This window comes from Chiloscyllium plagiosum, unplaced genomic scaffold (genome assembly GCF_037043375.1).
Source record: "Chiloscyllium plagiosum isolate Xiang-an unplaced genomic scaffold, Cpla_swu_hap1 HiC_scaffold_48, whole genome shotgun sequence".
Taxonomy (NCBI): Eukaryota; Metazoa; Chordata; class Chondrichthyes; order Orectolobiformes; family Hemiscylliidae; genus Chiloscyllium; species Chiloscyllium plagiosum.
In genome coordinates this window covers 16,747,441-16,760,162 of record NW_028270186.1, presented here as the reverse complement: position 1 = coordinate 16,760,162, position 12,722 = coordinate 16,747,441, and the positions used below count along the sequence as shown (strand labels likewise).

At 53.4% G+C, this 12,722-nt stretch overlaps 1 protein-coding gene across 1 annotated transcript in view; it reads left to right on the top strand.

Annotated features, from left to right (window-relative positions):
• The window catches only part of LOC122542980 (myoferlin-like), a 169,293-nt gene that overhangs the window by 82,616 nt on the left and 73,955 nt on the right, over nucleotides 1–12,722 (top strand). The window contains exons 34-35 of the mRNA XM_087984303.1: nucleotides 1,110–1,211; nucleotides 4,193–4,354. Coding sequence (XP_087840429.1) covers nucleotides 1,110–1,211; nucleotides 4,193–4,354 — 264 coding nt within the window. The remainder of the gene's footprint in view (nucleotides 1–1,109; nucleotides 1,212–4,192; nucleotides 4,355–12,722) is intronic.

Here is a 12,722-nt window from a genome sequence, read left to right as displayed (position 1 = left end):
GACCCTGGACGATGAACTCATTCCTCACTCAGTCGCTCCTGCTTTCCATCTCTTCAGTCCTTGAACTCCCCTTCCCCCCCCCAACACTACCACACCTTCCCAAAAACTATTCGACGCAAACTTTTAGATGAGAGATTAGAGTCCCTACAGTGTGGAAGCTGGCCTTTCGACCTGACAAGTCCACACCAACCCTCCAAAGAGTAACCCACCCAGACCCATTCCCCTCTGACTAATGCACCTAACACTATGGGCAGTTTAGAATGGCCAATTCAGCCTAACCTGCACACCCCTGAGCATTATGGAACAATTTAGCAAAACCAATCCACCTGACCCACACATCCCTGAGCACTATGGGTAATTTAGCATAGCCAATCCACCCTGACCTGCACATCCCTGAGCACTATGGGTAATTTAGCATGGCCAATCCACCCTGACCTGCACATCCCTGAGCACTATGGGTAATTTAGCACGGCCAATCCACCCTAACCTGCACATCCCTGAGCACTATGAGTAATTTAGCATGGCCAATCCACCCTGACCTGCACATCCCTGAGCACTATGGGTAATTTAGCACGGCCAATCCACCCTAACCTGCACATCTCTGAGCACTATGGGCAATTTCCCATGGCCAATCCACCCTGACTTGCACACTTTTGGACTGTGGGAGGAAACTGGAGCACCCGGAGGAAACCCACGCAGACACGGGAAGAATGTGCAAACTCCACACAGTCACCCGAGGCGGGAATCGAAACCGGGTCCGTGGCGCCGTGAGGCAGCAGTGCTAACCACTGAGTCACCGTGCTGCCCCATTCCCATTTCAGATTTCCATGCATCTTAGTTTTCAACAGGAAGAAGGATCAGGGTTGGAATGCCAGGGCTTCTGGCAAACCCGGATTGGGAGGAAAGTGAAGGGGAGGGCCTGGTTATGTTTACAGTGAAGTACCTCCATGTCACTCCATTAGTCATGATTGGGATAATCATTGTACCGAGCAAAAGCAATGGAGCACCGTGTGGCAGAAACAAAAGTTCAGGGGGAAGGTTTTAGATGGCGGACCAGTCAGCCTTGTGCCTTTATGATGTCGGACTTTGTTTGTATTGTGATCGCTCAGGATGGGGATCAGAATTTACCTCCGCGACCGCCAATGAGAGACTCCGAATCGTACATGGTGCCTCTGGGAGTCAGGCCGCAGCTGCAGTTGAGCACGATTGAGGTGATGTACCCTCTTCTCTCTTCCCCACGCGCACTCCGGCCCTGTGCACATAGCTGCCTATTGCCCTCCACCCACTGAACAGCAACACCTCAACTCTTCCCTGACCTCACCCTTTGCCCCTTCCTATCCTCTGACACTCTCTTCCTCCCCCCTCCCCTTCTCTTGAGTTATAGAGTCATAGTTGTACAGCACGGAAACAGACCCTTCAGCCCAACCCGTCCAAGCCGACCAGATATCTAAATTAATCAAGTCCCATTTGTTAGCACTTGGCCCATATCCTTCCAAATCCTTCCTATTCATTTACCCATCCAAATGCCTTTTAAATGCTGTCATTGTACCAGCCTCCACCACTTCCTCTGGCAGCTTATTCCACACACACACCACTCTCTGCGTCAAAATGTTGCCCATTACATCCCTTTTAAATTTTTCACCTGTCATCCTAAACCTATCCCTTCTAGTTCTGGACTCCCCCACCTCAGGGAAATTACCTTATATATTTATCCTATCCATGCCCCTCATGACTTTATAAACCTCTGTAACATCACCCCTCAGACTCCGACACTCCAGGGAAAACAGCCCAAGCGTATTCAGCCTCTCCATGTAGCTCAAACCCTCCAACCTTGGCAAGATCATTGTATATCATTTCTGAACCCTTTCACATTTCATGACATCCTTCCAATGGAGGGAGACCAGAATTGCAAACAATATTCCAAAGTGACCTAACCAATGTCCTGTACAGCCCCAACATGACCTCCCAACTCCTATCCTCAATGCTCTGACTAATAAAGGAAAGCATACCAAATGACGACTTCACTATCCTATTTACCTGGGGCTCCACTTTCAAGGAACCTGCCCTCCAAGGTATCTTTGTTCAGCAACACTCGCCAGGACCTTATCATTAAGTCCTGCCCTGATTTGACTTTGCAAAATGCAGCACCTCACGTTTACCTAAACTAAACTCCAACTGCCACTCTTCAGCCCATTGGCCCAATTGATCAAGTTGCTTTTGCATTCTGAGCTAACCTTCTTCGCTATCCACTACACCTCCAATTTTGGTTTCATCTTCAAACTTACTAACTAAACATCCTACATTCACATCCAAATCATTTATATAAATGTCAAAAAGCAGTGGACCCAGCACCGATCCTTGTGGCACTCCAGTGGTCACAGGCCTCCAGTCTGAAAAACAACCCTCCACCAACAGCCTCTGTCTTCTACCTTTGAGCCAGTTCTGTATCCAAATGGCTAGTTCTCCCTTTATTCCTTGAGATCTAACCTTGTTAATCAGTCTCCCATGGGGAACCTTGTCGAACGCCTTTTGAAGTCCATATAGATCACATCATCTGCTCTGTCCTCATCAATCCTCTTCATTTCTTCTTCAAAAAACTCAATCAAGTTTGTGAGACATGATTTCCCACACACAAAGCCATGTTGACTATTCCTACTCAGTCCTTGTCTTTCCAAATACATGTACATCCTGTCCCTCAGGATTCCCTCCAATAATTTGCCCACCACCTATGTCAAACTCACCGGTCTGTAGTTCTTTGGCTTATCCTGACCACTTTTCTTAAACAGTGGCACCATGTTAGTCAACCTTCAGTCTTCCGGCACCTCACCTGTGACTATCGATGATAGGAATATCTCAGCAAAGGGCCCAGAAATCACCTACCGAGCTTCCCACAGAGTTCTAGGCTACACCTGATCAGATCCTGGGGATTTATCACCTTTATACGTTTTAAGGCATCCAGTACCACCCCTCTGTAATATGGACATTTTTCAAGATGTCACCATCTATTTCCCCTCATTCTATATCTTCCACGTCCTTCTCCACAGTAAACACTGATGCAAAATACTCGTTTAGTATCTCCCCCATTCTCCTGCGGCTCCACACAAAGGCCCCATTGCTGATCTTTGAGGGATCCTATTCTCTCCCTGATTACTCTTTTATCCTTATTGTATTTGTAAAACCCTTTGGATTCTCCTTAATTCTATTTACCAAAGCTATCTCAAGTCCCCGTTTTGCCCTCCTGATTTTTCTCTTAACTATACTCCTACTGCCTTTATACTCTTCTAAGGATTCACTTGATTTCTGCGGTCTGTACCTGACATATGCTTCCTTCTTTTTCTTGACCAAAACCTCAATTTCTCTCGTCATTCAGCATTCCCTACACCTACCAGCCTTGTCTTTCACCTGAACAGAAACATACTGTCTCTGAACTCTCAGCTTATTTCTGAAGGCTTCCCATTTTCCAGTCGTCTCTTTACCTGCTAACATCCGCTTCCAATCAGTTTTTGAAAGTCCTTGCTCAATACCGTCAAAATCGGCCTCCAATTTAGAACTTTAACTTTTAGATGCAGTCTATCCCTTTCCACCACTATTTTAAAACTAATAGAACTATGGTCACTGGCCCCAAAGTGTTCCCCCACTGATACCTTAGTCACCTGTCCCTTCGTATTTGCCAAGAGTAGGTCAAGTTTTGCAGTAGGTACATCCACATACTGAATCAGGAAAGAGTTAGGAGGATCCAGCCCCGTGTTATTCAGACTGACTATTCCTCCCTTTGTAGCTGGTAGTTACTTGTAGAGTCATACAGCACGGAAACAGACCATTCGGCCCAACATGTCCATGCTGATCAGATTTCCTAATCTAAACGAGTCCCATTTGCCTGTGTTTGGCCCATATCCCACGAAACCTTTCCAATCCATCTTCAAATGTCTTTTAAATGCTGTTATTGTAGTCGCCTCCATCAGTCTCTCTGGCAGTTCAGAAGCTGAAGAAGAACCTCCCCCCCCCCCCCCTCCCCTCCCCTCCCCCCCGACAAACTGTCATCCTGCCAACAAGTCCAGTCACTCTGTGTGGGATCTTCCTGTGTGCCGGCTGGCCGCTGCCTTTGCTTCTTCCCAAAAAGCGAAGTCCATTGTGGACTGTGAAGCAGTCGGTGTGTGCCTCCAATCTGACGTCAGTCTGTGTTCACCTTCAGATCCTTGCCTGGGGATTGAGAAACATCAAAAACTACAATATGATGAAGGTGACAAGTCCCAGCCTGGTGGTGGAGTGCAATGGCGAGACAATTCAAACAGCGCCCATCAAAAACTACAAGAAAAACCCAAACTTTCCAAACCCGATCTACTTCCTCACAGTGGTGGGTTCGACAGATAATCGCTGGATACTCTCAACCAGCAGGTTTGGGTGCAAGTGGGCAGTGATCAGGTATAGGGACCCTGGCTGATTTGCCCTGGGATCAGTGGGCAGTGATCAGCTATAGGGACCCTGGCTGATTTGCCCTGGGGTCAGTGGGCAATGATCAGGTATAGGTACCTTGGCTGATTTGCCCTGGGGTCAGTGGGCAATGATCAGGTATAGGGACCTGGCTGATTTGCCCTGGGGTCAGTGGGCAGTGATCAGGTATAGGGACCCTGGCTGATTTGCCCTGGGGTCAGTGGGCAGTGATCAGGTATAGGGACCTGGCTGATTTGCCCTGGGGTCAGTGGGCAGTGATCAGGTATAGGGACCCTGGCTGATTTGCCCTGGGGTCAGTGGGCAGTGATCAGGTATAGGGACCTGGCTGATTTGCCCTGGGGTCAGTGGGCAATGATCAGGTATAGGGACCCTGGCTGATTTGCCCTGGGGTCAGTGGGCAGCAAACAGGTATAGGGACCCTGGCTGATTTGCCCTGGGGTCAGTGGGCAATGATCAGATATAGGTACCCTGGCTGATTTGCCCTGGGGTCAGTGGGCAATGATCAGATACAGGGACCTGGCTGATTTGCCCTGCGGTCAGTGGGCAATGATCAGGTATAGGGACCTGGCTGATTTGCCCTGGGGTCAGTGGGCAGTGATCAGGTATAGGGACCCTGGCTGATTTGCCCTGGGGTCAGTGGGCAGTGATCAGGTATAGGGACCTGGCTGATTTGCCCTGGGATCAGTGGGCAATGATCAGATACAGGGACCTGGCTGATTTGCCCTGGGGTCAGTGGGCAGTGATCAGGTATAGGGACCCTGGCTGATTTGCCCTGGGGTCAGTGGGCAATGATCAGATACAGGGACCTGGCTGATTTGCCCTGGGGTCAGTGGGCAATGATCAGGTATAGGGACCTGGCTGATTTGCCCTGGGGTCAGTGGGCAGTGATCAGGTATAGGGACCCTGGCTGATTTGCCCTGGGGTCAGTGGGCAGTGATCAGGTATAGGGACCTGGCTGATTTGCCCTGGGATCAGTGGGGAATGATCAGATACAGGGACCTGGCTGATTTGCCCTGGGGTCAGTGGGCAGTGATCAGGTATAGGGACCCTGGCTGATTTGCCCTGGGGTCAGTGGGCAATGATCAGGTATAGGGACCTGGCTGATTTGCCCTGGGGTCAGTGGGCAATGTTCAGATATAGGTGCCTGAGGTCAGTGGGCAATGATCAGATACAGGGACCTGGCTGATTTGCCCTGGGGTCAGTGGGCAGTGATCAGGTATAGGGACCCTGGCTGATTTGCCCTGGGGTCAGTGGGCAGTGATCAGGTATAGGGACCTGGCTGATTTGCCCTGGGGTCAGTGGGCAGTGATCAGGTATAGGGACCCTGGCTGATTTGCCCTGGGGTCAGTGGGCAGTGATCAGGTATAGGGACCTGGCTGATTTGCCCTGGGGTCAGTGGGCAGTGATCAGGTATAGGGATCTGGCTGATTTGCCCTGGGGTCAGTGGGCAGTGATCAGATACAGGGACCTGGCTGATTTGCCCTGCGGTCAGTGGGCAAGGATCAGGTATAGGGACCTGGCTGATTTGCCTTGGGGTCAGTGGGCAATGATCAGATATAGGTGCCCTGGGGTCAGTGGGCAATGATCAGATACAGGGACCTGGCTGATTTGCCCTGGGGTCAGTGGGCAATGATCAGGTATAGGGACCTGGCTGATTTGCCCTGGGGTCAGTGGGCAGTGATCAGGTATAGGAACCCTGGCTGATTTGCCCTGCGGTCAGTGGGCAAGGATCAGGTATAGGGACCTGGCTGATTTGCCTTGGGGTCAGTGGGCAATGATCAGATATAGGTGCCCTGGGGTCAGTGGGCAATGATCAGATACAGGGACCTGGCTGATTTGCCCTGGGGTCAGTGGGCAGTGATCAGGTATAGGGACCCTGGCTGATTTGCCCTGGAGTCAGTGGGTAGTGATCAGGTATAGGGACCTGGCTGATTTGCCCTGGGGTCAGTGGGCAGTGATCAGTTATAGGGACCCTGGCTGATTTGCCCTGGGATCAGTGGGCAGTGATCAGGTATAGGGACCTGGCTGATTTGCCTTGGGGTCAATGGGCAGTGATCAGGTATAGGGACCCTGGCTGATTTGCCTTGGGGTCAATGGGCAGTGATCAGGTATAGGGACCCTGGCTGATTTGCCCTGGGATCAGTGGGCAGTGATCAGGAAAAGGGACCCTGGCTGATTTGCCCTGGGGTCAGTGGGCAGTGATCAGATACAGGGACCTGGCTGATTTGCCCTGGGGTCAGTGGGCAATAATCAGGTATTGGTACCCTGGCTGATTTGCCCTGGGGTCAGTGGGCAATGATCAGGTACAGGGACACTGGCTGATTTGCCCTGGGGTCAGTGGGCAATGGTCAGGTATAGGGACCTGGCTGATTTGCCCTGGGATCAGTGGGCAGTGATCAGGTATAGGGACCCTGGCTGATTTGCCCTGGGGTCAGTGGGCAGTGATCAGGTATAGGGACCCTGGCTGATTTGCCCTGCGGTCAGTGGGCAAGGATCAGGTATAGGGACCTGGCTGATTTGCCCGGGGGTCAGTGGGCAATGATCAGATATAGGTACCCTGGCTGATTTGCCCTGGGGTCAGTGGGCAGTGATCAGGTATAGGGACCTGGCTGATTTGCCCTGGGGTCAGTGGGCAGTGATCAGGTATAGGGACCCTGGCTGATTTGCCCTGGTGTCAGTGGGCAGTGATCAGGTATAGGGACCTGGCTGATTTGCCCTGGGGTCAATGGGCAATGATCAGATATAGGGACCCTGGCTGATTTGCCCTGGGGTCAATGGGCAGTGATCAGATATAGGGACCCTGGCTGATTTGTCCTGGGGTCAGTGGGCAGTGATCAGGCATAGGGACCTGGCTGATTTGCCCTGCGGTCAGTGGGCAGTGATCAGGTATAGGGACATGGCTGATTTGCCCTGGGGTCAGTGGGCAATGATCAGATATAGGTACCCTGGCTGATTTGCCCTGGGGTCAGTGGGCAGTGATCAGGTATAGGGACCTGGCTGATTTGCCCTGGGGTCAGTGGGCAATGATCAGATACAGGGACCTGGCTGATTTCCCCTGGGGTCAGTGCGCAGTGATCAGGTACAGGGACCTGGCTGATTTGCCCTGGGGTCAGTGGGCAATGATCAGATACAGGGACCCTGGCTGATTTGCCCTGGGGTCAGTGGGCAATGATCAGGTATAGGGACCCTGGCTGATTTGCCCTGGGGTCAGTGGGCAATGATCAGGTATAGGAACCCTGGCTGATTTGCCCTGGGGTCAGTGAGCAATGATCAGGTATAGGGACCCTGGCTGATTTGCCCTGGGGTCAGTGGGCAATGATCAGGTATAGGAACCCTGGCTGATTTGCCCTGGGGTCAGTGGGCAGTGATCAGGTATAGGGACCCTGGCTGATTTGCCCTGGGGTCAGTGGGCCGTGATCAGGTATAGGGACCTGGCTGATTTGCCCTGGGGTCAGTGGGCAATGATCAGGTATAGGGACCCTGGCTGATTTGCCCTGGGGTCAGTGGGCAATGATCAGGTATAGGAACCCTGGCTGATTTGCCCTGGGGTCAGTGGGCAGTGATCAGGTATAGGGACCTGGCTGATTTGCCCTGGGGTCAGTGGGCAGTGATCAGGTATAGGGACCCTGGCTGATTTGCCCTGGTGTCAGTGGGCAGTGATCAGGTATAGGGACCTGGCTGATTTGCCCTGGGGTCAATGGGCAGTGATCAGATATAGGGACCCTGGCTGATTTGCCCTGGGGTCAATGGGCAGTGATCAGATATAGGGACCCTGGCTGATTTGTCCTGGGGTCAGTGGGCAGTGATCAGGCATAGGGACCTGGCTGATTTGCCCTGCGGTCATTGGGCAGTGATCAGGTATAGGGACCTGGCTGATTTGCCCTGGGGTCAGTGGGCAATGATCAGATATAGGTACCCTGGCTGATTTGCCCTGGGGTCAGTGCGCAGTGATCAGGTACAGGGACCTGGCTGATTTGCCATGGGGTCAGTGGGCAATGATCAGATACAGGGACCCTGGCTGATTTGCCCTGGGGTCAGTGGGCAATGATCAGGTATAGGGACCCTGGCTGATTTGCCCTGGGGTCAGTGGGCAATGATCAGGTATAGGAACCCTGGCTGATTTGCCCTGGGGTCAGTGGGCAATGATCAGGTATAGGGACCCTGGCTGATTTGCCCTGGGGTCAGTGGGCAATGATCAGGTATAGGAACCCTGGCTGATTTGCCCTGGGGTCAGTGGGCAGTGATCAGGTATAGGGACCCTGGCTGATTTGCCCTGGGGTCAGTGGGCCGTGATCAGGTATAGGGACCTGGCTGATTTGCCCTGGGGTCAGTGGGCAATGATCAGGTATAGGGACCCTGGCTGATTTGCCCTGGGGTCAGTGGGCAATGATCAGGTATAGGAACCCTGGCTGATTTGCCCTGCGGTCAGTGGGCAAGGATCAGGTATAGGGACCTGGCTGATTTGCCTTGGGGTCAGTGGGCAATGATCAGATATAGGTGCCCTGGGGTCAGTGGGCAATGATCAGATACAGGGACCTGGCTGATTTGCCCTGGGGTCAGTGGGCAGTGATCAGGTATAGGGACCCTGGCTGATTTGCCCTGGGGTCAGTGGGTAGTGATCAGGTATAGGGACCTGGCTGATTTGCCTTGGGGTCAGTGGGCAATGATCAGATACAGGGACCTGGCTGATTTGCCCTGGGGTCAGTGGGCAATGATCAGATACAGGGACCTGGCTGATTTGCCCTGGGGTCAGTGGGCAGTGATCAGGTATAGGGACCTGGCTGATTTGCCCTGGGATCAGTGGGCAGTGATCAGGTATAGGGACCCTGGCTGATTTGCCCTGGGGTCAGTGGGCAGTGATCAGGTATAGGGACCCTGGCTGATTTGCCCTGGGATCAGTGGGCAGTGATCAGGTATAGGGACCCTGGCTGATTTGCCTTGGGGTCAATGGGCAGTGATCAGGTATAGGGACCCTGGCTGATTTGCCTTGGGGTCAATGGGCAGTGATCAGGTATAGGGACCCTGGCTGATTTGCCCTGGGATCAGTGGGCAGTGATCAGGAAAAGGGACCCTGGCTGATTTGCCCTGGGATCAGTGGGTAGTGATCAGATATAGGGACCCTGGCTGATTTGCCCTGGGGTCAGTGGGCAGTGATCAGGTATAGGGACCTGGCTGATTTGCCCTGGGGTCAGTGGGCAATAATCAGGTACAGGGACCCTGGCTGATTTGCCCTGGGGTCAGTGGGCAATGGTCAGGTATAGGGACCTGGCTGATTTGCCCTGGGGTCAGTCGGCAGTGATCAGGTGTAGGGACTCTGGCTGATTTGCCCTGCGGTCAGTGGGCAGTGATCAGATATAGGGACCCTGGCTGATTTTCCCTGGGGTCAGTGGGCAATGATCAGATATAGGTACCCTGGCTGATTTGCCCTGGGGTCAGTGGGCAGTGATCAGGTATAGGGACCTGGCTGATTTGCCCTGGGGTCAGTGAGCAATGATCAGATACAGGGACCTGGCTGATTTGCCCTGGGGTCAGTGGGCAATGATCAGGTATAGGGACCCTGGCTGATTTGCCCTGGGGTCAGTGGGCAGTGATCAGGTATAGGGACCTGGCTGATTTGCCCTGGGATCAGTGGGCAGTGATCAGGTATAGGGACCCTGGCTGATTTGCCTTGGGGTCAATGGGCAGTGATCAGATATAGGGACCCTGGCTGATTTGCCCTGGGATCAGTGGGCAATGATCAGATATAGGTACCCTGGCTGATTTGCCCTGGGGTCAGTGGGCAGTGATCAGGTATAGGGACCTGGCTGATTTGCCCTGGGGTCAGTGGGCAGTGATCAGGTATAGGGACCTGGCTGATTTGCCCTGGTGTCAGTGGGCAGTGATCAGGTATAGGGACCTGGCTGATTTGCCCTGGGGTCAATGGGCAGTGATCAGATATAGGGACCCTGGCTGATTTGCCCTGGGGTCAATGGGCAGTGATCAGATATAGGGACCCTGGCTGATTTGCCCTGGGGTCAGTGGGCAGTGATCAGGCATAGGGACCTGGCTGATTTGCCCTGCGGTCAGTGGGCAGTGATCAGGTATAGGGACCTGGCTGATTTGCCCTGGGGTCAGTGGGCAATGATCAGATATAGGTACCCTGGCTGATTTGCCCTCGGGTCAGTGGGCAGTGATCAGGTATAGGGACCTGGCTGATTTGCCCTGGGGTCAGTGGGCAATGATCAGATACAGGGACCTGGCTGAATTGCCCTGGGGTCAGTGGGCAATGATCAGGTATAGGGACCTGGCTGATTTGCCCTGGGGTCAGTGGGCAATGATCAGATACAGGGACCTGGCTGATTTGCCCTGGGGTCAGTGGGCAATGATCAGGTATAGGGACCCTGGCTGATTTGCCCTGGGGTCAGTGGGCAGTGATCAGGTATAGGGACCCTGGCTGATTTGCCCTGGGGTCAGTGGGCAATGATCAGGTATAGGAACCCTGGCTGATTTGCCCTGGGGTCAGTGGGCAATGATCAGGTATAGGGACCCTGGCTGATTTGCCCTGGGGTCAGTGGGCAATGATCAGGTATAGGAACCCTGGCTGATTTGCCCTGGGGTCAGTGGGCAGTGATCAGGTATAGGGACCCTGGCTGATTTGCCCTGGGGTCAGTGGGCAATGATCAGGTATAGGGACCCTGGCTGATTTGCCCTGGGGTCAGTGGGCAATGATCAGGTATAGGAACCCTGGCTGATTTGCCCTGCGGTCAGTGGGCAAGGATCAGGTATAGGGACCTGGCTGATTTGCCTTGGGGTCAGTGGGCAATGATCAGATATAGGTGCCCTGGGGTCAGTGGGCAATGATCAGATACAGAGACCTGGCTGATTTGCCCTGGGGTCAGTGGGCAGTGATCAGGTATAGGGACCCTGGCTGATTTGCCCTGGGGTCAGTGGGTAGTGATCAGGTATAGGGACCTGGCTGATTTGCCTTGGGGTCAGTGGGCAATGATCAGATACAGGGACCTGGCTGATTTGCCCTGGGGTCAGTGGGCAATGATCAGATACAGGGACCTGGCTGATTTGCCCTGGGGTCAGTGGGCAGTGATCAGATATAGGGACCTGGCTGATTTGCCCTGGGATCAGTGGGCAGTGATCAGGTATAGGGACCCTGGCTGATTTGCCCTGGGGTCAGTGGGCAGTGATCTGGTATAGGGACCCTGGCTGATTTGCCCTGGGATCAGTGGGCAGTGATCAGGTATAGGGACCCTGGCTGATTTGCCTTGGCGTCAATGGGCAGTGATCAGGTATAGGGACCCTGGCTGATTTGCCTTGGGGTCAATGGGCAGTGATCAGGTATAGGGACCCTGGCTGATTTGCCCTGGGATCAGTGGGCAGTGATCAGGAAAAGGGACCCTGGCTGATTTGCCCTGGGATCAGTGGGTAGTGATCAGATATAGGGACCCTGGCTGATTTGCCCTGGGGTCAGTGGGCAGTGATCAGGTATAGGGACCTGGCTGATTTGCCCTGGGGTCAGTGGGCAATAATCAGGTATTGGTACCCTGGCTGATTTGCCCTGGGGTCAGTGGGCAATGATCAGGTACAGGGACCCTGGCTGATTTGCCCTGCGTTCAGTGGGCAAGGATCAGGTACAGGGACCCTGGCTGATTTGCCCTGGGGTCAGTGGGCAATGGTCAGGTATAGGGACCTGGCTGATTTGCCCTGGGGTCAGTGGGCAGTGATCAGGTGTAGGGACTCTGGCTGATTTGCCCTGCGGTCAGTGGGCAGTGATCAGATATAGGGACCCTGGCTGATTTTCCCTGGGGTCAGTGGGCAATGATCAGATATAGGTACCCTGGCTGATTTGCCCTGGGGTCAGTGGGCAGTGATCAGGTATAGGGACCTGGCTGATTTGCCCTGGGGTCAGTGAGCAATGATCAGATACAGGGACCTGGCTGATTTGCCCTGGGGTCAGTGGGCAATGATCAGGTATAGGGACCCTGGCTGATTTGCCCTGGGGTCAGTGGGCAGTGATCAGGTATAGGGACCTGGCTGATTTGCCCTGGGATCAGTGGGCAGTGATCAGGTATAGGGACCCTGGCTGATTTGCCTTGGGGTCAATGGGCAGTGATCAGATATAGGGACCCTGGCTGATTTGCCCTGGGATCAGTGGGCAATGATCAGATATAGGTACCCTGGCTGATTTGCCCTGGGGTCAGTGGGCAGTGATCAGGTATAGGGACCTGGCTGATTTGCCCTGGGGTCAGTGGGCAGTGATCAGGTATAGGGACCTGGCT